Genomic DNA, 27,803 nt, shown 5'->3' with positions numbered 1-27,803 from the left:
AAAATAATTTAAAAACACACGTTATATATTTAAAACTACAAACTTAACTGTAATCATAAGCCAATCAAATGTAAAAGCTTCTGATGATTATGTGGAAATGGAGAACTTGTTTGTTGTTTGGACAAACCTTTAACCATAGAAACAAAGATTATTCCACATTTTCTGAGAGATAGTGAATCATCATTAACCTTGTGATGGAGCTTCACATTGAATTTTAATCTTCAACAGTTTCAGTGCATTAAACATCTTAGCCCCCCTAGGGGGGGCGCAATGCCATTGCAGGGGGGGCGCGGTAAGCGGTATGGATGAATGAAGAAAAAAAAAAAAAAAAAAAAAAGAAGGGCTTGCTTTGACTGAGCATAATGGACAGTTGTGACACTGCAACCCAGATTTGAGAAGATCTACGGCAAAAAGCAGGCTCACTACAGCCACTGAAAAGATGGGAGGATTAAAGTACAAAGAAAAAACTCTCAGGGAGCTGTTCAATGTTTTCACTCCATTTTGCACAGAGGCTTTTTTAATGTATAGATTATAGCAAAGTTAAATATTGTTACAAATAAAAAAAAAGAAATATGTTTAAAATAACACAGACAACAAAGAATCCTCTTCTAATCTACAGTATAGAACTATGAAAAAATACACAAAAGAGTTCCACTGTAAAGATGGTGTATAGTTTGTTTTGTTGCAACCTGAAGTGTGAAATAAACTTCAGTGGAGTTTGAAAACAAAATATGTGTATAGGTTTATTATATCTGGTTGAACGCTGTGTGTGCCCAGTTGAGTTTTTATTTTATTTTTTTTGGGGGGGGGGGGGGGGGGGCGGGGGGCTGGGGGGGGGGCGTGGAAATGTTATTGTAATCCAAAGGGGGGCCCAGAAGAAAATCTTTGGGAACCACTGCCTTAACCATTGACTTTGCATGTAAACTAGCTGCTTCTGCTGCCTCTGCTGCTTGCAGTGTGAACGTAGCATTAGAGTTTACATGTTCTACCGTGAATGCATTCATTCTCTTTGTGTACATTGACTTCCTCCCACAGTCCAAAAACATGACTGTTAGGTTAATTGGCTTCTCTAAATTGTCCTTAGGTGTGAGTATGTGCATGGTTGTACATCTAGAGATCTGGATTTTTCTATTGTTGATATTTTGTATATATATATATATATATATATATATATATATATATATATATATAAATCTATTGTTGTTGTAGATAAATTATTATATATGTGATATAAATCCAGAAAAGTTTGATATTGCTGTAAAATAATTGAAAGGACAACAATTGTTTTAAAATTTGTTTTATATCCATCCATCCATTATCTGCTTCTTTATCTGGGGTAGGAGACAGCAGTCTAAGCAGGGAAGCGCAGACTTCCCGATCCACACACACCTCCTCCAGCTGCTCTGTGGGGACCCCAAGGCGACCCCAGGCCAGCTCAGAGACATAGTCCCTCCAGCATGTTCTGGGCCTCCTCCCAGTGGGACATGCCTGGAACACCTCCAGAGGGAGGCGACCAGGAGGCATCCGAAACCGATGCCCTGCCCACCTCAGCTGGCTCTTTTCAACGTGGAGGAGCAACGACTCTACTCCAAGCTCCTCCTGGGTAACTGAGCTCCTTACCCAATTTGTCGAAGGGTTCACCCAGCCAACCTGCGAAGGAAACTCATTTTGGCCGCTTGTATTCGCAATGTTGTCCTTTTGGTCATTACCCAGATCTCATGACCATAGGTGAGGGTGCGAACGTAGATCGATTGTTAAATCGAGAGCTTTGTCCCCCGACTTTGCTCTCTCTTCATCACGACAGTCCGATACAGCGACCTCATCACTGCCGATGCTGCACTGATACATCTATCATTCTTACGCTTCATCAGTCCCTCACTCGTGAACAAGACCCCAAGACACTTAAACTCCTCCCCTTGAGACAAGGACTCTCCACCAACCTGGAGAGGGGAGTTCGCCTTTCTCTGGTGGAGAACCATGGCCTCGGATTTGGAGGTGCTGATCCTCATCCTGGCTGCTTTACACTCGGCTGCAAACCGCCCCAGTGCATGTTGGATGTCCTGGTTTCATGAGGCCAACAGGACAACATTATCTGCTAACAGCAGAGCTGATATCCTGAGGTTCCCAAACAGGACACCCTCCGGGTCCCTGGCTGCACCTAGAAATTATGTCCATCAATGTAATGAACAGAACCAGGGACAAAAGGCAGCCCTGGCAGAGACCAACATGCACCTGGAACAAGTCTGACTTACAGCCGACAAGACGAACCAAGCTCCTGCTGTGGTCATACAGAGAGCCGACAGCCCTTAACAGAGGACCCCAGACCCCATACTTCTGGAGTACCCCCCACAGGGCACCACGAGGGTCACAGTCGAAAGCCTTCTCCAGATCCACAAAACACATGTAGACTTGTTGGGCGAACTCCCACCAACCCTTGAGCACCCGATGAAGGGTATAGAGCTGGTCCAGAGTGCCGTGACTGGGACGAAAACCTCATTGTTCATCCTGGATCCAAGGTCTAACTATCGGCCGAATCCTGCTCTCCAGCACACTGGAGTGTATCTTACTCGGGCAGATGAACCTGCCCGGGTAAAGGTGAAGAGTGTGATCCTTCTGTAACTGGAGCACACCTTTCGGTCCCCCCTTTTTAAATATTTTATATTATATCTATTTTAAGGATGGGGTTTAAACCATACTTCAGCCCATTCCTTTTGATTATCTGAAAGGAATTACTGTTTTCTATTCACTTCAAATAAATCTATTCTGAAAGAAGTAAAGCTACCAAGAAAGCAGTTGTTGACATATAGAACAGAAAAGAAAACAGGATTGAAAAAAAGGTTTTTAAAAAGATTGCAAGGTTCAAGGTTTTCTAACCATTAACATGAAACCCTGAATGTAATTATAGCAGTAATGACAGACATCATATGTTGTCATGTTGAACAATTGATGGTTGTTTTTTTAAATTTAACTAAAAAGAGAATGCAGCTCCAGTTAACTGGTAACAAGCAACTAAATTAGGATCCAGTCAGATTTATGTACTGTATATCTAATGAGTTGTCAAGTTAAAAAATTATAAATTAATTAAATTGAATTCCCTTACTTGTTATCAACTGAAGCCATTTATTGAAGGTGGGTCTGCATTCCTGTTTTGTAGTGCATTGATCTATTATAAGACACATGAATACTCTTTTTTAAGAAACCATTGCAATTATTTGGTTTCTGCATTTTTATTGGCTGATTTCACCCCAATTGAAGCTCCTCCCTCAGGTGTGGATTCCTACGTCATAGGCGGATCTCCTTTCCTTTCAGGTCTCAGTTTAATATTTCATCTGATTCCATGGATGCCACCTCCTCACCTCTCCACCTGCTTGCTGTTTCGCTCCATGAAAACAGGTGTTGACAAGGCATTTAAGAAGCTCATTGATAAAAGACTTCAAAAGGAGAGAGAATATTGTTGCCAGCAGCAGTAGGGGTGGAACCACAGTGACTTTCGCTATTGACACTGAGAAAAGACCGAATAGTTTTTCAGAAACTTCAATGGGAATTCAGACGTTTTACAGCTCATCCTGACAATCTTTTTGGTGTTTTCGTGTTATATCTACATCTTTTTTTTTTAAATCGGTCGCCATGTCTGGAGTCAGCAGTGATCAATTGCACAAATCAACTTTAAGTGTCTACTCTGTAAGTTTAAGCTATTCTTAGTTAAATAATGGACTGTTTATGTTTAATGTTTACTTTTCATAACCACATTAATTTATTTTAGAGCCTAATGGAGCATTTCAACCCAGGTCTTCAGAAGCTTGTTGCACTTGGAAATAGTTATGTTAAAGCTTTCCAAGGTGAGTAAGATGGTCAGCATTGGCCAACAAGCTATGTCTTATATTTTAATGCTTTTCTTAATTTACAATTTCAAGAGAATAAAGCAAATTAAAATAAATGTTTATATAGAAAGTTATTATGTTTTTAAATACCATATTTTTAAAAAACTGTTTAGAGTGGAGATGTGGAAATTAAATGGCTTTTTAAGCCATTTTTTCCCAATTCTTGCTGCTCTAAACCACACCATGAGGTAATTACCCTTTTGCTCCTTTATGCTTAAGTTATGTAGTTACAAAAGAGCTGTCCACTACAAAATATGTTGGGCAAAGATTTTATACATGTTTGTGGATATTTTGTTTCTGCTTGATGATCACTGATTGTGAGGGACATCTATTGCAGGTAATGTTTAAATATGGTTTCATAAGGGCCACTTCCAGTTTTTACAACTCATATCATCTTGTGTTTTAAAACAGCGATCCCCAACCTTTTTTGCACCATGGACCGCTATATGTCAGACAATATTTTCACGGACCGGCCGGAGGGGGGCGGCTGGGGATACGATCAAGTAAAATGATACGACTGGCATAAAATCAAATACAAACAGCATAAAAATATAACAACAAGCCGGTGCCATCTAGGCGTAATCGGATAAAATGACAGACAAAGTGTGCTCCTGATGTCCAGTCTGCTCCGTAGCTTTGTTTTGGTCGCTGTAACTGCAGAAAATTCCGCTTCACAAAGATAGGATGTTATAGATAGGATGAGTCTTGAACTGAATTAACCTGTGTCAAGAGGCACAGATGCACCGATTGGAGAGAATTGGGAGACAATACCGCACTTTTTTATTTTTTTTCAAAATAAAACATCACTCAGACTCTGATCGTCGATAAATTATATATATATATATATATATATACACTCACCGGCCACTTTATTAGGTACACCTGTCCAACTGCTTGTTAACACTTAATTTCTAAGCAGCCAATCACATGGCAGCAACTCAGTGCATTTAGGCATGTAGACATGGTCAAGACAATCTCCTGCAGTTCAAAGCGAGCATCAGTATGGGGAAGAAAGGTGATTTGAGTGACTTTGAACGTGGCATGATTGTTGGTGCCAGAAGGGCTGGTCTGAGTATTTCAGAAACTGCTGATCTACTGGCATTTTCACGCACAACCATCTCTAGGGTTTACAGAGAATGGTCCGAAAAAGAAAAAACATCCAGTGAGCGGCAGTTCTGTGGGCGGAAATGCCTTGTTGATGCCAGAGGTCAGAGGAGAATGGCCAGACTGGTTCGAGCTGATAGAAGGGCAACAGTGACTCAAATAACCACCCGTTACAACCGAGGTGGGCAGAAGAGCATCTCTGAACGCACAGTACGTGGAACTTTGAGGCAGATGGGCTACAGCAGCAGAAGACCACACCGGGTGCCACTCCTTTCGGCTAAGAACAGGAAACTGAGGCTACAATTTGCACAAGCTCATCGAAATTGGACAATAGAAGATTGGAAAAACGTTGCCTGGTCTGATGAGTCTCGATTTCTGCTGCGACATTCGGATGGTAGGGTCAGAATTTGGCGTCTACAACATGAAAGCATGGATCCATCCTGCCTTGTATCAACGGTTCAGGCTGGTGGTGGTGGTGTCATGGTGTGGGGTATATTTTCTTGGCACTCTTTGGGCCCCTTGGTACCAATTGAGCATCGTTGCAACGCCACAGCCTACCTGAGTATTGTTGCTGACCATGTCCATCCCTTTCTGACCACAATGTACCCAACTTCTGATGGCTACTTTCAGCAGGATAATGCACCATGTCCTAAAGCTGGAATCATCTCAGACTGGTTTCTTGAACATGACAATGAGTTCACTGTACTCAAATGGCCTCCACAGTCACCAGATCTCAATCCAATAGAGCATCTTTGGGATGTGGTGGAACGGGAGATTCGCATCATGGATGTGCAGCCGACAAATCTGCGGCAACTGTGTGATGCCATCATGTCAATATGGACCAAACTCCCTGAGGAATGCTTCCAGCACCTTGTTGAATCTATGCCACGAAAAATTGAGGCAGTTCTGAAGGCAAAAGGGGGTCCAACCCGTTACTAGCATGGGGTACCTAATAAAGTGGCCGGTGAGTGTATATATCCACGGCCCGGTGGTTGGGGACCGCTGTTTTAAAAGAATAGCCTAAAAAGATCAAAGCTGCAGTCAATGGAATATGGGTTTATTATAATTTATTTTTAAATAAATAATAATTTTCACCTTACTTCAGATGAATTTTTATACCCCAGCTGAATCCTCAAAACCCAAAGAAATAGATAATAAATCTGTTTAGAGATACAAAGCAGAAAAAGGATGAGTTTAAATGAAAACAAATAACCTGATTCAAATATTTTTAAGATGGATGGAGTTTAGATTTTCACTGCATAAAAACAGGATTTTAAAGTGGTGATTAGAATTTGGTGATGATAATGCAGTATGAAATTTAAATATGCTTAATCTAAACACATTGGTTTTTCATGTACACAATTTCTTATCTTGGCATTTCTTTAGTCTTCATTGTAAGTGAAACACAGGTAACCAGGAGAGCAGCATGCATTGTTAATGTGCCTTTCTTCCTCCTCTTGAAAGAAGAACAGGTCTTCAGTCACAGAGGAGTGTTGTAATACAAAACCCTCTGGCATGAGTCTATTCCTAGACCAGAGCACATATCAGGTGTCAGCACTTCAGGGCTTATTTTCCTAATGAGTAAGAACAGAGTGGACAGGTAACCCAATTAAGTGCATCTCTAAAATGTGTGAAGATACTGCATATCTAATAGGTACAGTACCTGCTGCCTGTGTTTAAATGTTGGAAGATTTGACTGTGTCTTTACTGCAGCTTTAGCTGTTTGCAGTGAGGCCTACTTCAGTGCTCTGTCTAAGATGGGTGACCAGGCCCTTCACACCCTTTCCTCTCATTCTCTTGGTGAGACAATTGCATGTTTATATTTAAAACGAGTAACTCCACATATATATATTTTAAGATATGAAATGTATTCCAGACTCAGTAATTTTATGCTCAATTAGCTTTGAATGGCCATATCAACTGTGGAAGGGACAGAAAAATATTTTACAGCCCTTTAAACCTGTTACCAATTTTAAAGGAATATCAAAAACGTAATTTAATTCTAATTGATAAAAATTAAAAATATATTATAAATATATTAATAATTGCGAAGGTCAATATTTGTATTTAAACTACCTCAGTAAATACTACATTTAATATTTGCAATGACCTTGTGACTTCACCTTATGAGAGGTATCTTGAAAAACTTTGAGAATTTAAAGACTAAAATATTTGTTTTTTATTCCTTTTTTCCAAACTAAAGTTTGATTAAAATTCCAATTTCAATTGAATGGAAACACGGCTACTGTTGGCCTAAGATTACATGACATGAAGGTAAAACCTGTCTATAAATTAGGTGATTCATAGAAATTTAAAGGAAATTTAATGTAGTGGATTTTATTTAGAACAAGAGTATACAGGGCTGGATACAAATTCATGCCACACTTTCTAGATTTTCATGTCTGCATTTCTCTTGGACTTTTTTTTAATAATTTCAATAAATTATATGAATTCTTGTAATGTATCAAATTCGTAAGATAATTCTTTTATACAACTGTTGTGATTCCCCTCAAAATTAGATTTCAAAATATTTTTTTTTGTAGAAACCAAATTAGAGGTAAATATCTAACTATTTGTGTATTTTTGCTCACAATATTTCTATGAATCTAAACAGACATTAATAAGGATTATTAAAATAAAAATATAAGCCTTTGTTGTGCAAACCTAGCATGGTGACTGTTTATATGTTAAACAGGTGATGTTCTCATGCAGATCTCTGAATCACAGAGAAGGCTTACTGCAGAGATGGAAGGGTTGGTGAGTATGTTTCCCATTCGAATAACAAAAAGATCAAGCTTCCTGATGAAAGTGTCCCCTAAATCATGTAATATAAGTAATTTTGGCAGTGCAAACATAAAGCCTTACGGTAATTTGGTATGAATGATGTTGAGTGAGATTACGAAGAATATCAGGCAACTGATAAATGCTACAAAAATCGGACTGGCCTGCTTTAAAGTCTTAGAGAAGTCATATTTAAATGTTTAATCATTATGGCTTAAACATGTATATAAATTTACTTTTTATCAGACCATATTGTCCCAAAAGTTAGAAAATTTCTATTTAAAAAAAAGTCATAAAATCTGTGCTTTTTTGTTTCGTTATTTTATGCAGGCCAATTAGTTATACGTCAATTTTTACACCTAAATTCGGCCAATCATGTATCAACGGTCATCTGTCAATCAAATTTTTTCAGTCATAGCATCTTGATTCATATGTCGCAGCTAATATACCGACGGTTGAAATAATGAAAAAGAATCATTTACTTTACCATTCAGTTCCGTCCCAGTGTTCATGGGGATGGACGTCTGTGTCTTCAGCAGGCGTAGAGCTAACAGAACTGTCAGCGTTGCGAGGCAAGGGCTCAAACATGTACGGCTGTAAGCCTTCTACGCCAAACCAAGCTTCTGCCGTCCTGGCGTTCTCTTCCACAACTTCATCCCCACTTTTCTCCTCTAAATAACAAATGTATGACTGAGGAGACTCATCCATGACCTCTGACACAAAACTCTCCTCCTCTTGCATGTTTCCGATGTCGATAGCGCTCCTTGAAAGTGTCGTTGCCAAGTGCTACTTGGTCCCAATGTAATTTCCTATTGGGAACCTACTAGCACTAAGTTGCTTAGTGGTTAGCAAGATGCTTCAAAGACTCCGGCAACAATCATACTTGCTTGCAAAACTTCCGCCACAACAATCCACCGCCCCCTTGATAAACAACCAAATTACAATCACTTTATTCACTCGTGTTAAGTCGAGCATCACTCGGGAGAATTCAGAACTGCAACCGTTGGTCCCTACGAATTTAATGTCCTGTCTTTCAGAGTTGAGTGAGGTGACAAAGCTTCCAACTATAATAATTGATAAAAAATACCTATCAAAACTGCATATGTAACCGGTTCCCTTCTGCGTTGTGCTGGTTATTGGTAATTAGTCAGGCCGTGACTCGGTTTGGCTTTCTTCGATTTATTCTGACGAAAACATTAAAGAGAAAAGCAATCGTTTTACAAGCTGCCCGCTCCAAGTCCTCTCCCGCAGGACAACATGACAAAAGGGCGGATCATGTCTCACAACATTAAACAAAATAAACCTTCTTTACACAACATACCTGACGAAAACATTAAAGAGAAAAGCAATCGTTTTACAAGCTGCCCGCTCCAAGTCCTACACAAACAAAAATACATAACAGAAATTAACTTAATAAATCTATAAATAAACTGGAAGTATTTAGATAGGAAATAAATAGGACACACCTCTCCCGCAGGACAACATGACAAAAGGGGAGGGCCTAAGGGACGCAAACATTTTAAAGACAAAACCATAAAAGAAGAAATAAAAAAAGGGAGGGGCTACCGTTCTTAAACTAACACGTTCAAAACAATGACAGCTTTTCGGTCAGGTGGAGAACAATACAAACAAACAAAAAAAGAAGACATTTTGTGTAATTATAACAACAACCAGGTTACATTCACCCCCCTAGAATTACACAAAATAAAAAAACAGTGATAAAGACACTTAGTAGCAGTACAATTTTTTTCCATCATTTTTCATTTTTTTTTTTTTTTTTTTTTTTTTTGCAACAATGTAACACATCAGCCAAACAACTACCCTACAACAAGGTCAGGAGACTAGAGGTTGCTCGACGCCCAGCAAAATCTCACAGTATTCCATGGACAACAAGAGGTGCCTTTTACACCCCCCCCCCATACAGAGTAAACACATAAATGGTACTGAAGCTTATGCAAACCAAGATAAAGACAATCCTAGCCAATGGCAGGAATCATATGAGAATTTGGAAACTCACACGTCAATAACAGTTCGAACATTATCCTTATCATAAAGCGCCTCAATGACGGCCATGGACTCTATCAGGCGACAAACTGGTTTAATAACCCTCCCAAAGCGTGAGGTTAGGCGGCGAACAACATCCTCACCCACCCTGTCTGGAGGATGAACAGAGCCAGCAGCATCAGGAAGATGAGGTAAGGAACCAGCAGTCGCCAGTACTCCTGTTTCCATAGAGGAGTTTTCAGGGTCATGAGACAGCTCACTGTTCCCAACCGATGGAGCCAAGGACACGTCCTGAACCCATGAGGCAGTACTGTCATCCCCATCACTGCAGGACAGGGAGTCAGGTAGGGAAGGCTCAGCAGGAACAGCACTAGGAGCCTCACTAAAACTTCCTGTTCCATGTGAATCAGGAACCGGGGGGACTCGAACCACACTATCAACCTGGCGGTTCACATTCCCATCCAAGGTCAATCCCACAGGTAAAAAGTTCACGTCAAGAAGGAGGTTGCGATGCACCACACGCTCGTTGCCATAACGATCTCTAACACGATAAATATGGAGAGCAGGTTTGGAGGCAACCACCGTGTACATCACAGGCTCCCATTTATCAGAAAGCTTTCGCTTTCCTCTGGCTCCCTTGTTTGCCACCAGGACCTGATCTCCAACTGACAGAGGGTGACCCTTGACTCTCTTGTTGTACTGGTCACATTGATGTTTCTGCTCTGCACTGGTGTTCTTCTCAGCCATTAGCATGGCAGAACGTAAATCTTCAACCAGTGATTTGACGTAAGTGTGGTAGTCACAAATAGCATCATCATGAAGAACGTTCCGAAAAACAAGGTCAACAGGCAGCCTGGGAATCCTCCCAAACATCAGATAGAACGGTGCAAAGCCTGTGGTCTCATGAACCGTGCAGTTGTAGGCGAAAGTCAGAGACTGGACCATCTGAGGCCATTTATGCTTCAAACGCGGAGGCAGAGATCTCAACATGTTGCCCAGAGTGCGATTGAATCTCTCTGCAGTCCCATTACCCATTGGGTGGTAGGGTGAGGTGTGTGATTTACTGACACCACTCAACTCTAAAAGCTCAGCCAGCAGCTCACTCTCAAAATTTGCACCCTGATCTGAGTGAATGCGCTGGGGGAAGCCATAAACACAGAAAAACCCATCCCATAACTTTTTTGCAACTCGTTTAGCAGTTTGATCCTGACACGGGAAAGCATGTGCTAACTTTGTGAAGTGATCAGTGATCACCAGAACATCCACAGACTTGTTGTTACTGTCCTCAGCTGACCAGAAATCAATACACACCAGCTCCATCGGAGCACTGGTCCTGATGTTCTCCAGAGGGGCTCTCACAGCAGGCTCTGGGGTTTTACTGAGGACACATCTGGGACATTTTCTCACATAATCTCGCACATCTCTTTCCATGTCATGCCAAAAGAAACGATGACGAGCCAAGGAGAATGTTCGTGGCTGGCCCTGATGACCTGCACTATCATGAACACCAGTCAGAACCACAGACTTCAAAGCATCAGGGACCACAAACTGGAAGCGTTTACCTTTTGTCAGAGGGTCTTTTATGACACGGTAAAGAATGCCATTCAGCAATGTTAGTTTATCCCACTGCTTCAGAATTTTTAGAGCCAGTTGATTTTCACCAGAGCGTTCCCGCCTTGATGGACGGCGTCCCCGCTCAACGTACAGGACAACTCTGGAAATAACAGGATCGTTTTTCTGGTGAGAGACCAGGTCAGTTAGACAAAGAGCTGTTGATGGACCTGTGGTGTGTTGGATTATCATGCTCAGATGATCAGCTGAAGATGCTGCATGCTGAGTCTGACCAGCATCTTCACTGCAGGCAGATGACAAAAGAGAGGAGACTTCGTCACAGGTCATGGACATGTCAGCTGTGAAGGAGGAAGAGCTGTCCACTGATTGAAGCTGACAGGTCAAACGGAAAACATCCTGCACAGCATGATCAGGGACCTCACAGACATGCTCCAAAAGTTCCTGACAAGGTTCTGACAGAAGGCGATCAGCCAAAGGCTTCACAAAAGGAGCTCTGCTCAGAGCATCTGCCACCACATTCTGTCTCCCTGGAACATACCTGATTTCAAAGGTGTATGGAGCAAGCTTAGAGACCCAGCGCTGTTCACAAGCATCCAGTTTGGGCTTGGTCAGGATATATGTGAGAGGGTTATTATCCGTCCACACAGTAAACCTGTGACCCTTCAGCCAATGGCTGAACTTATCACATACAGCCCACTTTAAGGCTAGGAACTCGAGCCTGTGTGCAGGATAGTTGGCCTGGCTGCGGCTGAGAGTCTTGCTGGCAAAAGCAACAGGTCTAGCAATCTCTCCATCAGCTGGGACCTGCGACAAAACAGCACCGAGCCCATCCAACGAAGCATCGGTTGAGAGAATAAATGGCTTCTCAAAATCAGGATGTGCCAGTACCACACAGTTGAGAAGTGCAGTTTTAAGGTCTCCAAAAGCTTTCTCACAAGCTGGAGTCCAGTCCTGGGGAGTCAGAACACGAAAGGTTCCAGCTTTCCCGTGTCCTTTGCTCTTTACTTTACGTTTCTGACCTGCAGTGAGGGCATAAAGAGGCTTTGCGATGCGAGAACAAGCTGGAATAAAGTGCTGATAGAATAGCACCATGCCCAAGAATGACCTCACCTTCTTCTGGCACGGAGTACAGCCATCCTCCTTCATGCGGTCTTTTCTTTCAAACCCTGAGATGACCCTTACCTTCTCCTGATCAACAGAAACACCACCAGCTTCCACAACATGGCCCAAGAACCTCACAGACCTCCTGAGAAAGTGACACTTTTTCTGGGCCAGCTTCAAGTTGTTTGCTCTCAGGCGACAGAAAACAACCTCCAGCCTCTTTAACGACTCCTCCTCAGACGGTGCAAATACCAACAGGTCGTCTAGATAGCAGAGGAGGCTGGAAAAGTTCAAGTCACCAAAAACATTAAGCATCATCCTCATGAAGGAATATGGGCTGTTGCATAAACCTTGTGGGAGACGGTTGTACTCATAAAGTCCAAGCGGCGTGGTAAAAGCAGTGTAATGTTTGTCGGACTCATGGAGAGGGATGTTGTAGAAACCAGAGGTCAAGTCCATGGTGCTGAACAGCGCATTCCCACCAAGAGCAGCAAGGCAGTCAGACTGATGGGGCAATGGATGGGCATCCTTAACGGTCTTAGCATTAAGCCAGCGGAAGTCAGTACATATCCTCATGTCCCCAGACTTTTTCCACACCATAACAAGCGGGGAGGCATATTCACTAATAGACTTCCTTATGATACCCTTCATCTCCATCTCAGACAAGACCTCCCTCAACTGCTGATAATGTGCTGGTGGTATGCGTCGATAAGGCAAGCGAAATGGCTGGTCATCAGCCAAGTGAATGCGATGAACAAAATCCCTAGCCTCACCACAATCCAGTTTTCCCCTGGAGAACACATCCTGGTAAGAAATCACGAGTTCAGCCAGCCTTCTTTTAGACTCATCTGACACCTCACAGCTCTCTATGTCAATGTCATGAAGACCACAGTCTCTCAACATCTGCACTGGATCAGCACTGTGATGAGATGAACCTGTTGAAACAGCTGAATGGTTGCAGTACAGTTCCGATCTCCCCTGACTAAAAGCAAAGTCCTCCACAGCAACACATGGAAAGACATCAGCGATTTTAGCATTGCGGCGCAGTATCAGAGGTTTTTCTGTGGGATTGAGGACCTTCATAGGGACCCAACGATCCCCCCACATGGGTGTGACTACACGACCCACCAAAATGTTTTTTGGAGTGGAACGAGCGGATGACGGCTCGACAACCACAGTGCCTCCCAATGACAGTGGTGCAGTGGATGGGAGCTTACCCCAAACCACATACTCCTGACGAGGAAGGAGGGTAACAGCCTGTCTGAGCCTAACTGTTCCAATCTTGTCAGGTGAAGTAGAGTTTGACCACCGAGAAACACAACTCAGAAGCTGCAAAAACTCCTCACACTCTGGGTTTGCAGTGTTAGATGTAATGAGTTCCCAGTACCTCGAATCAGTTTTCATTCTTTGAATAAGGGGCCGGAGCACATTGCTACCAATGATGAATTCATCATGTTGGCCAGGTATCAAAAATGTCGGTACTGTAAATCTGAAGCCATAGATCTCAATGTTCAACTCATAGATGTATCGAGGCTGCGTGAGAAGGCCACCACACCCAACGAGCACCACATTCTCTGGAACCGCAAGAGGGATCAAATCAACACCCGCCGCTCTTAGTTTGCTCTCTGCCTCCACGCTCAATGTGCACGACATACTCCCAGAGTCCAACATACCCCTCAGTGTAGTTCGGTCACTAACTGAAACTGAGGCATAAAACAAATCACTAGCCCTCTGAACTCTCTGTGACCCCAAGAAAATCACTTCTCTGTTCTCAGGTGAAGTATTGCAACACTCAGTATAAACAGAGTGTGCATCCAATGTAGTCGTGAGGGTATTATCCACTCTGCCCATGCTTCCCCTCTCATCACACGGGCTCTCTAGTTTAAATTAGGATACTGGGAGGACAGCTGCGGTGTGTGATGAGCAGGCTGAGGACAATCCCTTTTAATGTGCCCTGAGCCGAAGCAGTTGAGACACAGTCTGAACAATCTGCAGTGTGAGTGTGTGGTATGCTCCTCTGAGCAACAAACCCTGCATGGTGCATGCTGAGGACGTTTAGAACCACGTGTGTAACTCCTCACATGTTGACCACTTTGTTTTGTAGCAAGAGAAGCTGCACACAGAGACAGAACTTTATCGAACATCTCTGTCATCTGAGGAGGCGGTTCAACTCCTGAACTGGAGGAAAAAGGTGGCTGGGGTGGACCTGTATTCTGAAAGGATGTAGAATGTGGAGCAACATGCTGCTGTGGCTGCTGATTCAAGGGCCCTGAAGCTGAGGAATGATCACATGCCAAAGAAGCTTGGGGAAAACGGACAGCAAATGGTGTAGCATCAGCTGACAACGCAGCACTAGGCGTTTGAGCACCAAGCTGAGGATGACAGGAGAGAACAGGGCCCGCAGACGAACCAAGAGTCCTCTTTGTAGTGACCATCGGCTTCCTAAGACTTGCAACACGGTTATCAAGGCGGCTCTGGACCTCAGCAGTAGTCCACTCCTCCACAGGTTTCAGCTGGAAGGAAAGAGCTAGACCAGGATCAGGACAATGGTTGATGAACATTGTAACAACTTCAGCTCCTGGATCCTCCACCTGCTTCCCCCTCCTACGCAAACACTCATCAGCCGCTTCAATAGACTTGTTCAGTCGAATCCAGTAGTCCATGGCTGTCTCTCCATCAGCTGGCAGGATGTTATAGAAGTCTCTCATTGGCAAACTGGAGAAGATCAGCTCACCAAAGTTGCGTTTCAAAATATCGAAAACAGTAGAAACCAACTTGTCACTACATGACTGGGGCTGGCAACGAAGCGACACCTGAACCACATCTCTGGCTTTCCTAATAAGTCTGGATGTGATGATCTCACACATTTCTACAGGGTCCACACATCTCATCCTTGACAGATAGCATCTCATCAAACCCTCCCATTCCTGGATGGAGAAGGTGTCAGTGTGGTCACCTTTAAAATATGGAGGTGCTCTAATATCAGACTGAACAACAAACCTCATTTGTGACTGATCGGTCAGGTCGCTGGGTTGGCTGTCAGCAATCTGAGACTGTGACTGACTTTGTGGGTTTAGTCCATTGAGATTCGTCGTAATGGCGTCCCCAATCTGCTTAGCCAGATCAGCAATCACCCCACTGAGAGCCTCAGTAGAAACAAGTTGGGTAGGGTCAGACCTTGCTTTGTCAATGGGTGTAGAAGCAGCAGCAGGGACAGGTGGGGGGTTCATCCCAAGCTGATCAACAGAAAATTCATATGGACTAAAAGGCATAGGTCTACCCCTTCCAAATGACATGTAATGTTGGCCCCTCCCCAAACTAAAAGTGACCTTCCGGTCCACTTCATCACCTTTAAAAGGTACCTCAGTGTCAGACATTTCATCAAACAATAACAGACAAAAGCTATGGAAAATAACAGTGGATCAAAAAGAAGTGATGTCAAAAATAAAGTGCAGATACCCAACAGTGTAAAAACAAATCAGTCACACAAGAACTCAGATGCAACAGTCAGCAAAAGAAACAAAAAAAAGAAAAAAACAACCAGCCTTATCTACAGGTAAAGGGTAATAATCAGACTGGTTTCATGTCTTTACTTTTTTTTTTTTATAATTAATATTATTATTATTTGTTGATCATGTACTGTTTTAGGATTGTTTTTATTAACTTTTACAAAATAAAAAAAACGTTTCTAATTATTCTTCACTTATTTCCCCTCTTCCCTTGTATAAAACGAGGTGCACAAAAAAAGAAGACCAACAGAAACAGTTACTTCGTTGCTAGGATACAGCGCGCCAGCGCCTGCCAGTCAAAGCGCAGGGCAAAGGCGGAGCAAGACGTCAAAGGCGGGAAAGGCACAACGTAGCAGCAGCTTCAGCAGTGGAGATTCGACGTTGCAGCGGGTCAGACGGCACCAAGTGTAACCGGTTCCCTTCTGCGTTGTGCTGGTTATTGGTAATTAGTCAGGCCGTGACTCGGTTTGGCTTTCTTCGATTTATTCTGACGAAAACATTAAAGAGAAAAGCAATCGTTTTACAAGCTGCCCGCTCCAAGTCCTCTCCCGCAGGACAACATGACAAAAGGGCGGATCATGTCTCACAACATTAAACAAAATAAACCTTCTTTACACAACATACCTGACGAAAACATTAAAGAGAAAAGCAATCGTTTTACAAGCTGCCCGCTCCAAGTCCTACACAAACAAAAATACATAACAGAAATTAACTTAATAAATCTATAAATAAACTGGAAGTATTTAGATAGGAAATAAATAGGACACACCTCTCCCGCAGGACAACATGACAAAAGGGGAGGGCCTAAGGGACGCAAACATTTTAAAGACAAAACCATAAAAGAAGAAATAAAAAAAGGGAGGGGCTACCGTTCTTAAACTAACACGTTCAAAACAATGACAGCTTTTCGGTCAGGTGGAGAACAATACAAACAAACAAAAAATGAAGACATTTTGTGTAATTATAACAACAACCAGGTTACACATAGCGTAAACAAATATGACATATTTGTAATGCTTTCTTTCTAGCTGCAGTACTGACTCTCTTCCTGCATCAGTTTCAGTGGTTCCAGATTGAGGTGCTGCAAGCGATGGAGAAGAATGTCAAACTAGATGAGGAGTACATGGAAGTAAGCTTAAACTGTTGATTCTAATACTCATTAGGCTTCTTAACCTGGCAGATGTATTGTTAATGAGGTTCGTCAAAAATCACTTCCTGCTTCATTAAAATGGGAACCCCCAATGCTTAAAATGTCCAGAATTATACATTTTTGCTAAATTGACGAGAATTACAACCTCTGAATAAGGTGTTCTAAATGTTTAAGCATTCATTACAAGCTTAGGCAGAATATATCTAAATGTTTGTAATGAAAAAACTTATTTTAATATTGCTCAAGAGATACATAGAAACATATAGCAGATGTTAAGTTATTTTAAGTAACAAGGAGCACAAATCATATGTGTACAACCTTGGCCCTGTGATAATAAAGAAAAGAAAACTGTAAGGTGCAACTTGGGAGGTCTTTCAAAAAGGTATATGAAACAAATATCGTCTTGCAAAAAATATACAAATTAAATCTATACAAAGATAATTGAAATTCAAGACAGTCTCTTGTTTCAGTCTCTGTTTATATCTATTTTTCTAAAAACCACTAAGACCATTTTCTGGTTTAAAACCTGCATCCATTTTTAGATCCATATCCTACAGAAATCCCACTATTTTATATAATTTTTCAGAAAGAAGTTTAGTTTTAAGTTAACTGTTGACGTCTAAAAATAAAAGAAATATGAAGTTTTAAATAAAACAAGCGCTAGGAAAATGTTCCCTCCAAGTACTATCAATGCGACATTTTTGGCCCCAAGGTAAAACATTTGAACATCACATATGTGTAAAAGAAAGCAAGACAGTCCCAAGCTGCTGCTCTAACTTTCACTGCATTCTGTCAGCCTTTGAAATAGGAAAGCTTTTGGTTTCCATGTCTTGAAAGACTGCAAAGATTTTGATTAAAGTAGGAGAACCTACACCATGCAGCCCTTTAATGTCAGCCAAGAGGAATAAGCAGAGCTAGTTAACTAAAGTAAACATGAACATAAATATTACTGGATTGACTCCCAGCAGAAAGATGCAGGATATTTTGTTGTTCTTGATTCTAACTGTTAAATGCTGCAGGGCAGTCGCAGAGTATACGAGATGGAGGTGAGGAACCAGGCAGAAGTCTTGGAAAAGCAACTTAGAAGAGGAACGTTCAGAGACTCTCTGGTAGAGCTAAAATACACATATACACACAAAGAAGAAGTAAAACCTCTTTACTTTTTTTTAAAGTATTTCCCTGCGATTCATGTTTTCAGGAGAACAGTGAATATATGGTTTACCTGAAGCAGAGCCACCAGGAGATCCTGAAGGAGGAGGAACGGAGATATCGCTTCCTTGCAGAGAAGCACTGTGGCCTCACTCAGTCCCTGCTGTTTCTCATAAACAAGGTATTTATAATCGATATGCTGCATGTCTCACAATATGTAAAAAAAAATAAAAAAAACATTTATGAAGCTTAAGTCCAGCTCTGGCTTTCAAGTGTTATGCAGATTTACATACATTTATTTAGATCTTATTCAGTACTGCTTCCTAATCTGAATAAGGTTCAAGTTAAAATTTAAAAACTCTACTTTTTACAACTAAAACTCTGGGCACAAAGGAGACAGCGAATAACTATGAAAACCACAGCAGTGCTTTGCCGAAAGGTTTGATGACCCTTAAATACATTTTGTCATCTAACTTCTTCAAAGTATCTCAGGAGGATTTTATGTGATAAACAAAACAACAAACGAACAAAAAACATAAATATATTAAAGTGTTAGTAAAAGCATATGTAGTTTTAAGAATAGAGCTTACAATTTGGGCTGTGCAGTTTGTAGCACTGTTGCCTTGCAGCAAGAAGGTCCAAAAATCTGATTGTTAGGTTAATTGACTTCCCTCTATCGTCCTTTTGTGTGTGTGTGGTTGTTGTCCTGCGATGGACTGGCAACCTTTCCATGGTGTACCTCACCTTTTGCCACAGACTGCCGGAGACAGGCCCCACTGGCAGGAATAGATGGATGGCTTCTGTTATTGCATCAGCATTAGTAACTTTGAAACTTCTCAGTGAAATCCAGCTCATCCAGTTGCCTTGATTTCTGATCAGAGTCCACCTGTGGGTCATCTCAATAAAAATTTTTAATATCGACCTTAAGATTATTTTTCAAGATTAGTGAACAAAGCTTCATGAGAGACCGACAGAACAAAGATCATGTTTTGCGAAGCTTTTAGCTGAATTTGATTATCAAAATACCTTAAACTTTGACCATCACATGAAACACCATTGAAACACTCCCAATGACTAGACATATGAAATAAACCCACTGGCTAGACAAGTAGATCATTATTCAGAGAAACAGCAAACAGGTCTAGTAACTCTGTAGAAATCCACAGCTCATGGGGGAAGAATCAGCTAATAGGCATTCATTCCCAAAATGTGGCCAATTTTAAACTCCAATTAAAATCCAGATGATTTTCTGCGTGCATTTTAATACGAAGTATTAAAGGACACAGCAACCATGATTTATAAGGTGCTGAGTTCAGAAAACTAGTGCAAAAAGCTATATATAATGACAGTCCTTTGAAACTAGCTGTTTGCTTAAGTACAGGTTAAACATTAGCCACAAATATACAAGTTTCTTTAGTTTCAGCTCTCTTATTTTTACTGCTAACCATTAACAAACATAATCAGTATCATAAAAATATATATATATATCTTTTAATTTTACATTTTTGTTTGGAAAAGGCAACAAACACATTTTTACAGATTTTCATATGTATTTTACATTTTACCCCTTCCCCCAAATGTGCTGATATATAGAATATAAGTAAAAAAAAAAAAAGTAAGACAACTGTATGTAAAAGGAAACAAACAAAAAATATACAAATAACAATGCCAAAAATAAAGCAGTCAACATTTATCTTTCTTCTCTTGTTTTGCTTTTCCTTCCTTCTCATCATTTTCATTTCCTTCCTTCCCTTCTTTTCTCCCTTTCACTCTTTTTCTCCATTTTCCTTATTTCCTTCCTAATAAAAAGGAAGGAAATATTAATACTCATATGCTTTAATCATTACTTAAAAATATTCAGGTGTCTTACTCTGTATGCCCATCTGTCTATAAATCAGTGAGAAAAAAGTTATTAAAATCTGATTTATTATTTTAGGGGTAGAATCACTTCTTACAAAGTTTCTCCTGCTAAGTTCAAGGTTTTACTCTGAAGTGGTAAATAAGTCAAATGGCACCAAAGAAAAATAGATGAAATATAACTACAGAAATGCACAAAAAGAAATATATGTAGCAGTACACTAACTGTACTGGAAGGTAGACACAACATCAAGTGATAGGAAACCTGGACAAAGCTGATGGGAGATGGCTGGAGGCAAATGCAGGGTGATCCTGGAAGAAAACCTATAGGAGGTCACTGTCTCTGTAGCAAATACTGGTTCTTTAAAGTATTGAGTCATAGGGACTAAACACAAACTACACAGATTCTGTTTGTGAAATTTTTTTTTCACAATTTCGGACGGGGATAGGGAGCCAGCTGGGGACGGAGCGACCGAACCAGACCCAGTGACGGTATGCTTCTCCCTTGCCTGCCGTCAGCTCCGGGGCCGCCAGTGTCCAGGCTACCGTAACGGGGTCGGGTTTGGTCGCTCCGTCCCCAGCTGGCTCCCTGCCCCCGTCCCAGACCAGCTCTGGAGCTGACTGTTCGGTTTGATGCCCGGTGTTTTTCAACTACGTGCTGCACTGAAGTTATACATTAGAGCTCATAGAACAGCAAATATGCCATTTTAAGCCTAACCAATGTTACACACCTTATTCAGAGACCTTAAGGACCAACACCAATACCCTATATAATCATTCTATGACCCATTTAAGAAAAGTTATAATGGTAACTGATAATTATTATACAGGGTACCATAATGTAATCAAATGTATAACTTTATGAAAAAAATGTCTCTTTAAGTTTTGACTTTTGGTTCAAACCACATAGCTTAAATCTGAAACTGTTTGGAATCCGAGGGCCCAATCTTTGGCCCATCAGCAACATATAACAAAATCAGGGGATGTTTCATTACTTTGATCCAAAACCAGACAGTTGGCCAATCTAGTCTCTCAGAAGGTAAAATTGCCGTACCTCTATTGCTGGCAGTAGGGGAAAAAACAACAATGGTGTGTTGTTGACTGAAAAGGTTACCATCAGCCTTGCTGGGTTTTTCTTTCTCAGAATGTCATCGTCAGTTCGTCACTTGTTCTTCAGAACTCTGAACTTACAGCAAAAAAAAATCTTGCTGAAGAAGCTGGGTTTCATTTGTTACCTTTGCATAAAACATAACAAAATGAAGTTCTTGAACTTTGAAGCTGATGTGGTAGAAAACTAAAACACAACTAATCTGAAACCTTCTGAGCAGGCCTAATAAATCTGATTAATAAATAGCATAATAATTGTATTGTGTGAAATACATCAGCAGTCATTTCTTCTCAGTGTAATGTGAAGATAAAGGCCCTCTGTAGCTCTCAGTCTTGGTAATTAACTGTGTTCATGCGTATAAAAAATGTGTCATGGTACATTAAGCTACAACCACTGTTTTCATTTGCTCTTTTGCTTAATGACAGAAAAATGTTAATTACAGCAATAAAAACAGAGATTTAAGCTTTTTAAGGGTTTTGAACAGAATCAAATTTTTGTATGTGTTTGCTGCATTCTCATCATTTCACCCTGCATCTTTTTAATTCAGGCAACACTTTGATTTGTTTAACATTCCTATTCTAGCCTTGTAATATCACTTCAATTGCTTGCTTCTCTGATGAAACTCAACACTCAGTGGGCATATCTCTAATTTACTGGAGCAGAGACGTTAAACTCGTTTCACCTTGATTATGTTTGTGATTTAATGAGGTGCTCAATTCCCCCGTCTACTTTCAGACCGGTGCATCCCTCCAGCAGAAGGCAGATGGATGGAAAGAGAAAGTGAACGAGAACAAGGGGTCCAAATCACGGACCCCGACGCATGTAGATCAAGAGGCACAGGTAGTTAAACCTCTATTCGTTTTAAGAGTCGGATGGATGGATGGATGGATGGATGGATGGATGGATGGATGGATGGATGGATGGATGGATGGATGGATGGATGGATGGATGGATGGATGGATGGATGGATGGATGGATGGATGGTCTCAGATTGTGTAATACATCCAATATGCTGCTCTTGCAGCTGGTCCTCTTACAGATGAAGTGATATGGACTGATTTGTGTAATCATTTTGCAAGTGGTTTATTGTTGCAATATTGAAGTGAATACAATCTCAAAATGCTACTTTATCTAATACCATGAATCACATTCATTTATATAAAAGGGGTATAAGTGCATCTAAACATCAATATCCATGGATGTAAGGTGTGAGCCCCGAAGAGAGATGGCTTAAGTAAAGAACTAAAGTGTTTTTCCCCCTTGTTTTTTTATATATCCTAACTAAATTCTGTAACTACATGAGCTCATTTAACTGCATAAATGCCCCATAAAGAACTATCTGATTTATTTTTTTTGCCTTATAAAATCCATGTGAGCACATAGAGTTTAAAATATCTTTAATCTGTTGGTTTAATGCGCAAAGCTGCGAGGTTCAGTGAGCTCTCTGCTGCAGACGGTTGCCAAAGAGGAGGACATGTCCTGGGCCAGGCGGGGGCAGCTGGCACTGGGAAGAGTGCCCTCTAGAGGTAATGCGCTGAAAAATGGTTTACTATGGATGTGAATTATTAAGAAATGACAAATCAGACACAAAAAGATCAAGAAATGTTTTTATAAACTTCCAATTTTCCTTGTAATAAGAAAAAAATTACTCTAATTTCTGTTCACTTTCTTTAGCACCATCTCCCCTTCCCAGTCGCTCCCGCTCCAGTTCAGTGGGGGAATCTTTGGGTTTGGGAGGAGGAAGGTCCATGAGGGCCCTGGTGTCGCACCCCTCCTCATCCAACCCAAAGCTTTTACCTTTTAACAGAGGAGAGATAGTCACTGTGCTGGTCCAGGAGCCACGCAACGGCTGGCTTTATGGACGCACTGACAGCAGCATGCGGTCAGTGACTTCTTCATTCTTCTGTGTCCAAACAAAAAAACAATCATTCATCGCTGTTTGTCATGTTTTTTATGTGTTTTATATAATGAATCTGTTTTTCACGAGGCTAAGGCACGTAAAGAATGTAGCTGTTTACGTTTAACCAATTTTCACATAGTATTGTTGAAAGAAAGTTTCAGAGAAAGTATTGAACTTTCTGTTGTAGGACAACAAAATGTGTCTAAACGTTTAATGGATATGCTAACTGTGTGAAGCACTGTAAATGTAGCATTTGTTTTGTTTTATGTCTTATCAGTCAGGGCTGGTTTCCTGCTGCATATGTGGCTCCTGTTGAAGATATCTCCAACACTTTATCAACCAGGTGGGAAATTTTGTCCCTCAGAAATTCTTCCAAAACTTTACCGAGAGAAAATTGTTATTCAACCTTATTCTCTCATATAACTTATGTCTTATAAAAAAGTGAATTATAGCTGTTAACAGATTGCTCTTTTCTATTTATGTGGTTCTTTAAATGCAGTAGTGGTTCTCTTAGAAGTCACAGCATGAACAATCTTCTGGAAACTGAACAATCAGAGGGCAAGGGCTATGGAGACGTCCCACCCCCAGCCACACCCAACCGTAGGGCATCTGTAGATTTCCGACCAGTGTCTCCAGTGCCGGACAGGAGAACAGAACCATCGATAGAGACAAAACCTCTTCCTCTCCCATCAAATCAGAACCTCAGAAGGGGCTCTGCAGATTTACAACCAGCCTCCTCTCTTACTGACAGGCAGGGTGATATAGCATCTGATGCTCAGGTACTTTCTTTGTCATCTGATCATCTGCTGTGTATAAATGAGTGATGCCAATCTAATCCTGCTATCTTTTTCTAGGCATTGTCTCCACATGGGCAGCCCGATAACCCTTTGTTTCCCAGGTAAATTCTGTAGTGGAAAGGGTGATAAATGTGAATGTGTTCTCAAACTTACCTGTGAAAGCAATATCAAAACATCTTGTAGGGCTCGCATGGGGTTTGGTAAGGGTTGTCTTTCACACCATGTATGTCTGAGTAAGGGAAACGTCTCCTGTGTGGTTTCATCAGAAGCTTTAATGTTGTTCCAACAGTCCTGAGTGACTTTTTTTTTTTTTCCTAATATAGAGGCAACTTTTTTTTTTTTCTAACATAGACATCGGGGCACTGGTACTCTCCTGATGTTTATGTTATGAAGGGTGCTTACATAGTGTCAGAAAAGATCTCTTGTTTAGGCCCTGTTTGACATTGTATTACTGGTTGTTAAACTCACTGGGTATTTGTTCTTAAGTATACAGTTAACAGTTTATTTTTTCTCATCTAGCTTGAAAAAGTTCAGTCTAAGCAGTTTTTTAGAAGGCCTTGCTCCTCTCATCTAAGAGGCTTCTTCAGTTCTAACTGAAATTAATATACTGTAGGGGGACAAGAGGTGGCTTTGATCCCTCGCACTGGATTGGCCATCTAGTACTGGTGAAAATATAAATATTATAGCAATACTGTCACACTAATTTATTACTAAGTAGCATTACTTAACAAAATCAGGGTTGTAATAACTTATAGTGGAAATTAGCAAATAAAAAGCGATATTTCCCCAATTTCTGCCTCCAGCTATCAGCTTAAGCTGTATGAGGGAGCCCTGAGGCAGCATACACAATCCAGAGTTATATTCATGTGTCTCAGTTATATTAGGTTGGAAATACAAGGAGTATAAAAATGAATATTGTTAGCTTTTTTTTTTTATCTCACCTGCCAAGAGCAGGTTCTAGATGTTTGTTAGGTCACCAACATGGCTCTTAGAAAGATGCAAATTGAGCTTCTAATAAAGCTTCTTATGTTTATTGATCCCTGAATGAATGCATTGTACTCTGGGTTTTAGACACTGTGCTTAGAAAAAATACAGTGCAGTGCAATTCGATAAAGGAATTTGATGCATATATGTCAAGTAATGAATACATTCAGAATTGTAAGAAAACACTTTTAGTTTGTGAAATTCAGAATCCTCATTTTAGCAATGATGAGCCAACATCCTGACAGATCATTTCCAAATCTGTTCAGACTGAGTTTTAGTGGGATGAACTGTGCAGGCTCCTCTCTCCCCTCCGTCAGAGTTTACCTCACTTAGTCTCGGGTCGCTGTGGGGTAGAATTCCTTACCTGGATCATGTGAACGTGTTTGAATACCTAGTTGGGCACCGGTTAAGCGTACACGGTGTTGTGTAACATTTTCCATCATACTCTCATTTCAGGGGCACAAACCCATTTGCCACCGTGAAGCTTCGCCCAACGACGACCAACGACAGATCTGCTCCTCGGATCCACTGTCCACATCACTCATAGGGGCCAGGGGTCATTCAGCCTCTGGCATCAGGTCATGAAGGGAGCATGTACATTTATTATGATATCTTTGAAATGTGAAGGCCCTTAACCTGACGGACTTAGAAAAGTTTTGGTCAATTTTCATAGTGTAGGAAAAGTGAAGTGATATGTTATCTAAATTATTTAAACTACAAACCGGAGTAGCTGTTTTACCAAGTCTCTCTACAGTAACTAAGATGTTATATTGTTTTGTGTTTGACTTCTATTTTACAAATATAAAAGGAGCATTTAGCCCTTCTGTGGTCTCAGAGTATTAAAAAACATTTTGCTTGCCGTTTTCATAATTTTTTTTATTCCTTCATGAAACCTGAAACTGTCAAATTATATGTAAGCAATGGGAAATAAATATATTTCTCTGCCCTTCTACCTTTTTAAGTCTTTAGTTGCAAGTTGCTTGAGAGAAACCTTTTAATCACAGTAGACACCAGCAAATAAAAACACGGTATCTCAAATGGTTTTTATTATCATTTCTTATTGGTGTCTTCTCTCTTTACAGCTCTCCTTATATGTGAATGTTTTTTTTTTTTAACCACATTATCTGATCAGAGTTTGGAAGTGAGGAGGCGGAGGAAAGGACAGAGGTGAGAGGAGGAAGGTCAGGTAGGGTGGAGGAGGAGGAGCGGTGGGAAGAAAGTGAACTGATGCATGAACATCCAGAAATAAAATCAGTGAAAACATAATGCACAACCTTCTGTAAGACAGAGCAAAGAAAATGAGATTATGGGAGTCTTGAACATCTACAGCACCCACAGCACTATTACCATCTGTTTTTATACCACAGTTTATCCTCATTTGTCATCAGGGATGATTCTGAAATCTGTACAGCATGTTGAGTTAAATAAATATATAAAAATGGATTAATGAAACTGATGCACTGCCGGTATGATTCTCTTCATTGTGACTCCCAGTGGGCCTGTTACTGTTGTTTGGAAGAGAACAGGCCTGGTCCGACTCCAAAAAGTGGGGTCCAGAGGGAGGTGGGAAGAGTAGGAAGGTGGGCGTTTACAAATGCGGGAACGAAGAGACGGAGGATGAAGGGGGGTCTCAGCTCTCCCCCTACTCATGAACCAAGGTCTCAAACTCTGAAAACACAAAGAAAAAGAAAAACTGTTTCAGCTTAGTCTGCTGATTTGGCTCAAGATTTACATTATTCCCAACGTAACATAAGCGTCGTTAGACCTATTTAAGGGTGGCTTCAGCCACCCTTTCTTTGGCATTAGCCACCCTATAATTATTTTGCGATTTTAAAAAAATATATATTTTTTTTCTGTATTTATTTTTTCCTCATATTTTCCCAAAACAAATGCAGTAAAGCACCAAATAAAAGCCATAAAGAAGACAAGTTAATCTGAACAATCATAGGCGTAACTTCCTTAAGGACTGGTGTGGACATGTCCCCACCAATATTTTGTACACGTATTTTGCTTTCGGTGCTGTGTATATCTGATTAAAACCCCATTCATGCCGCTCCTCAGAAAGAAAATAAAAAAGTTCTCTCTGCTCACCGTCCACAAACCCCGACAAAAACTCAGAAAAAAGAATCTGTTGCCTCTCGCTTTCTCCCCATCACCCCCCTCCAACCTCTCCCCATAACATTTGAATTGAAGATATCCGCGGGTGACGGGTCGGGTTCGGTAGTCATCCTAACGGGTTCGGGCGGGTGCGGGTTGGTAAAACTCGACCCATGCAGGTCTCTAAGCTACACTACACTAAACAGACAGCAGCGCCAATATATCAGAATTATACTAAAACACACGCAAATAATTTCCCACATAAAAAACAGGACTTTCAGTCCATTACAGTTTTCCGTTTTTAGAGGGTTGTTTATTTTGCGTTTATTAAGTGATGGCTGTGGTATATTAGCTTTCACTGCTATAAGCTTTCGCAGCAGTGATTGATTAATTTAAACACCTGCTCTACTGATGGTCTATCAAAGTTGGTGTTTAGGTTGAACATAAAGAACACCTTTTATTTGAAGCTTCTTGTAGCTACTGTTTTAATCCCGGCTTTACTTAAAACTTTTTCCTGACTTTGATAGTGTTGCCATTCAGTAGCAAGCACTGCGCCCCTTTTTCTTTTATATGTACACGTACATTTAAGATTTAGCGTGTTATGTTGACAACTCATGAGCAAGCTGCTTTTTGCAATCTAGCAGGAAGGTAAGGATAGGATCTTGCAGGTGTGACGTCACTCTGCAGGGGGTCCAAAGATAAAAGATTAAAACAATTTTGGCATTGGAATTTCAGATTTAAGGGAGTTAGAAAGTTCACTTAGTAAAAGTGCAAATAATAAATCTGATTACCGATTACTTTTAAGCTGG

At 40.9% G+C, this 27,803-nt stretch overlaps 3 protein-coding genes across 5 annotated transcripts in view; 1 reads left to right on the top strand and 2 right to left on the bottom strand.

The window, feature by feature from the left end:
* The first annotated feature begins 3,326 nt into the window (after window positions 1-3,326).
* baiap2l2b (BAR/IMD domain containing adaptor protein 2 like 2b) lies at window positions 3,327-26,577 on the top strand. 2 transcript variants are annotated; one of them, XM_038304801.1, is made up of 14 exons: window positions 3,327-3,681; window positions 3,764-3,839; window positions 6,699-6,785; window positions 7,681-7,742; window positions 17,010-17,081; window positions 18,122-18,211; window positions 18,301-18,432; window positions 21,952-22,056; window positions 22,670-22,742; window positions 22,891-23,098; window positions 23,394-23,459; window positions 23,616-23,895; window positions 23,971-24,014; window positions 25,354-26,577. In XM_038304801.1, the coding sequence occupies exons 1-14, from the start codon at window positions 3,628-3,630 to the stop codon at window positions 25,442-25,444; spliced, it is 1,440 nt and encodes a 479-aa protein (XP_038160729.1). In that variant the 5' UTR covers window positions 3,327-3,627; the 3' UTR covers window positions 25,445-26,577. The 2 variants fall into 2 exon arrangements, with proteins under 2 accessions (XP_038160729.1, XP_038160728.1); XM_038304800.1 differs by having other exon boundaries at window positions 3,328-3,681; window positions 22,640-22,742.
* On the bottom strand, window positions 14,269-16,928 carry LOC119796303. The gene is made up of 3 exons (XM_038304798.1): window positions 16,722-16,928; window positions 16,577-16,632; window positions 14,269-16,439 (listed from the first exon to the last, which is right to left on the bottom strand). Exon 3 carries the CDS (start codon window positions 15,818-15,820, stop codon window positions 14,321-14,323), a length of 1,500 nt encoding a protein of 499 aa, XP_038160726.1. The 5' UTR covers window positions 15,821-16,439; window positions 16,577-16,632; window positions 16,722-16,928; the 3' UTR covers window positions 14,269-14,320.
* The window catches only part of pvalb7 (parvalbumin 7), a 51,928-nt gene continuing 50,046 nt past the window's right edge, over window positions 25,922-27,803 (bottom strand). For both annotated transcript variants that reach the window (XM_038304803.1, XM_038304805.1), the window contains exon 5: window positions 25,922-26,565. In XM_038304803.1, coding sequence (XP_038160731.1) covers window positions 26,540-26,565 — 26 coding nt within the window. In that variant the 3' untranslated portion in view covers window positions 25,922-26,539. The remainder of the gene's footprint in view (window positions 26,566-27,803) is intronic.

Source organism: Cyprinodon tularosa, unplaced genomic scaffold (assembly GCF_016077235.1).
Source record: "Cyprinodon tularosa strain WSP-4 unplaced genomic scaffold, ASM1607723v1 ctg542, whole genome shotgun sequence".
Lineage (NCBI taxonomy): Eukaryota > Metazoa > Chordata > Actinopteri > Cyprinodontiformes > Cyprinodontidae > Cyprinodon > Cyprinodon tularosa.
Note: the sequence above shows the minus strand (reverse complement) of the source record. Positions and strands in the feature narration are given on the sequence as shown.

Bases quoted from the DNA above. Each gene is read 5' to 3' on its own strand.
- LOC119796303 (XM_038304798.1), bottom strand. From the start codon at position 15,820: ATGTCTGACACTGAGGTACCTTTTAAAGGTGATGAAGTGGACCGGAAG.
- baiap2l2b (XM_038304800.1), top strand. From the start codon at position 3,628: ATGTCTGGAGTCAGCAGTGATCAATTGCACAAATCAACTTTAAGTGTC. The intron at 18,433-21,951 runs GTATTTATAATC...GTCTACTTTCAG, and splicing joins TGCTGTTTCTCATAAACAAG to ACCGGTGCATCCCTCCAGCA. The intron at 22,057-22,639 runs GTAGTTAAACCT...TAATGCGCAAAG, and splicing joins ATGTAGATCAAGAGGCACAG to CTGCGAGGTTCAGTGAGCTC.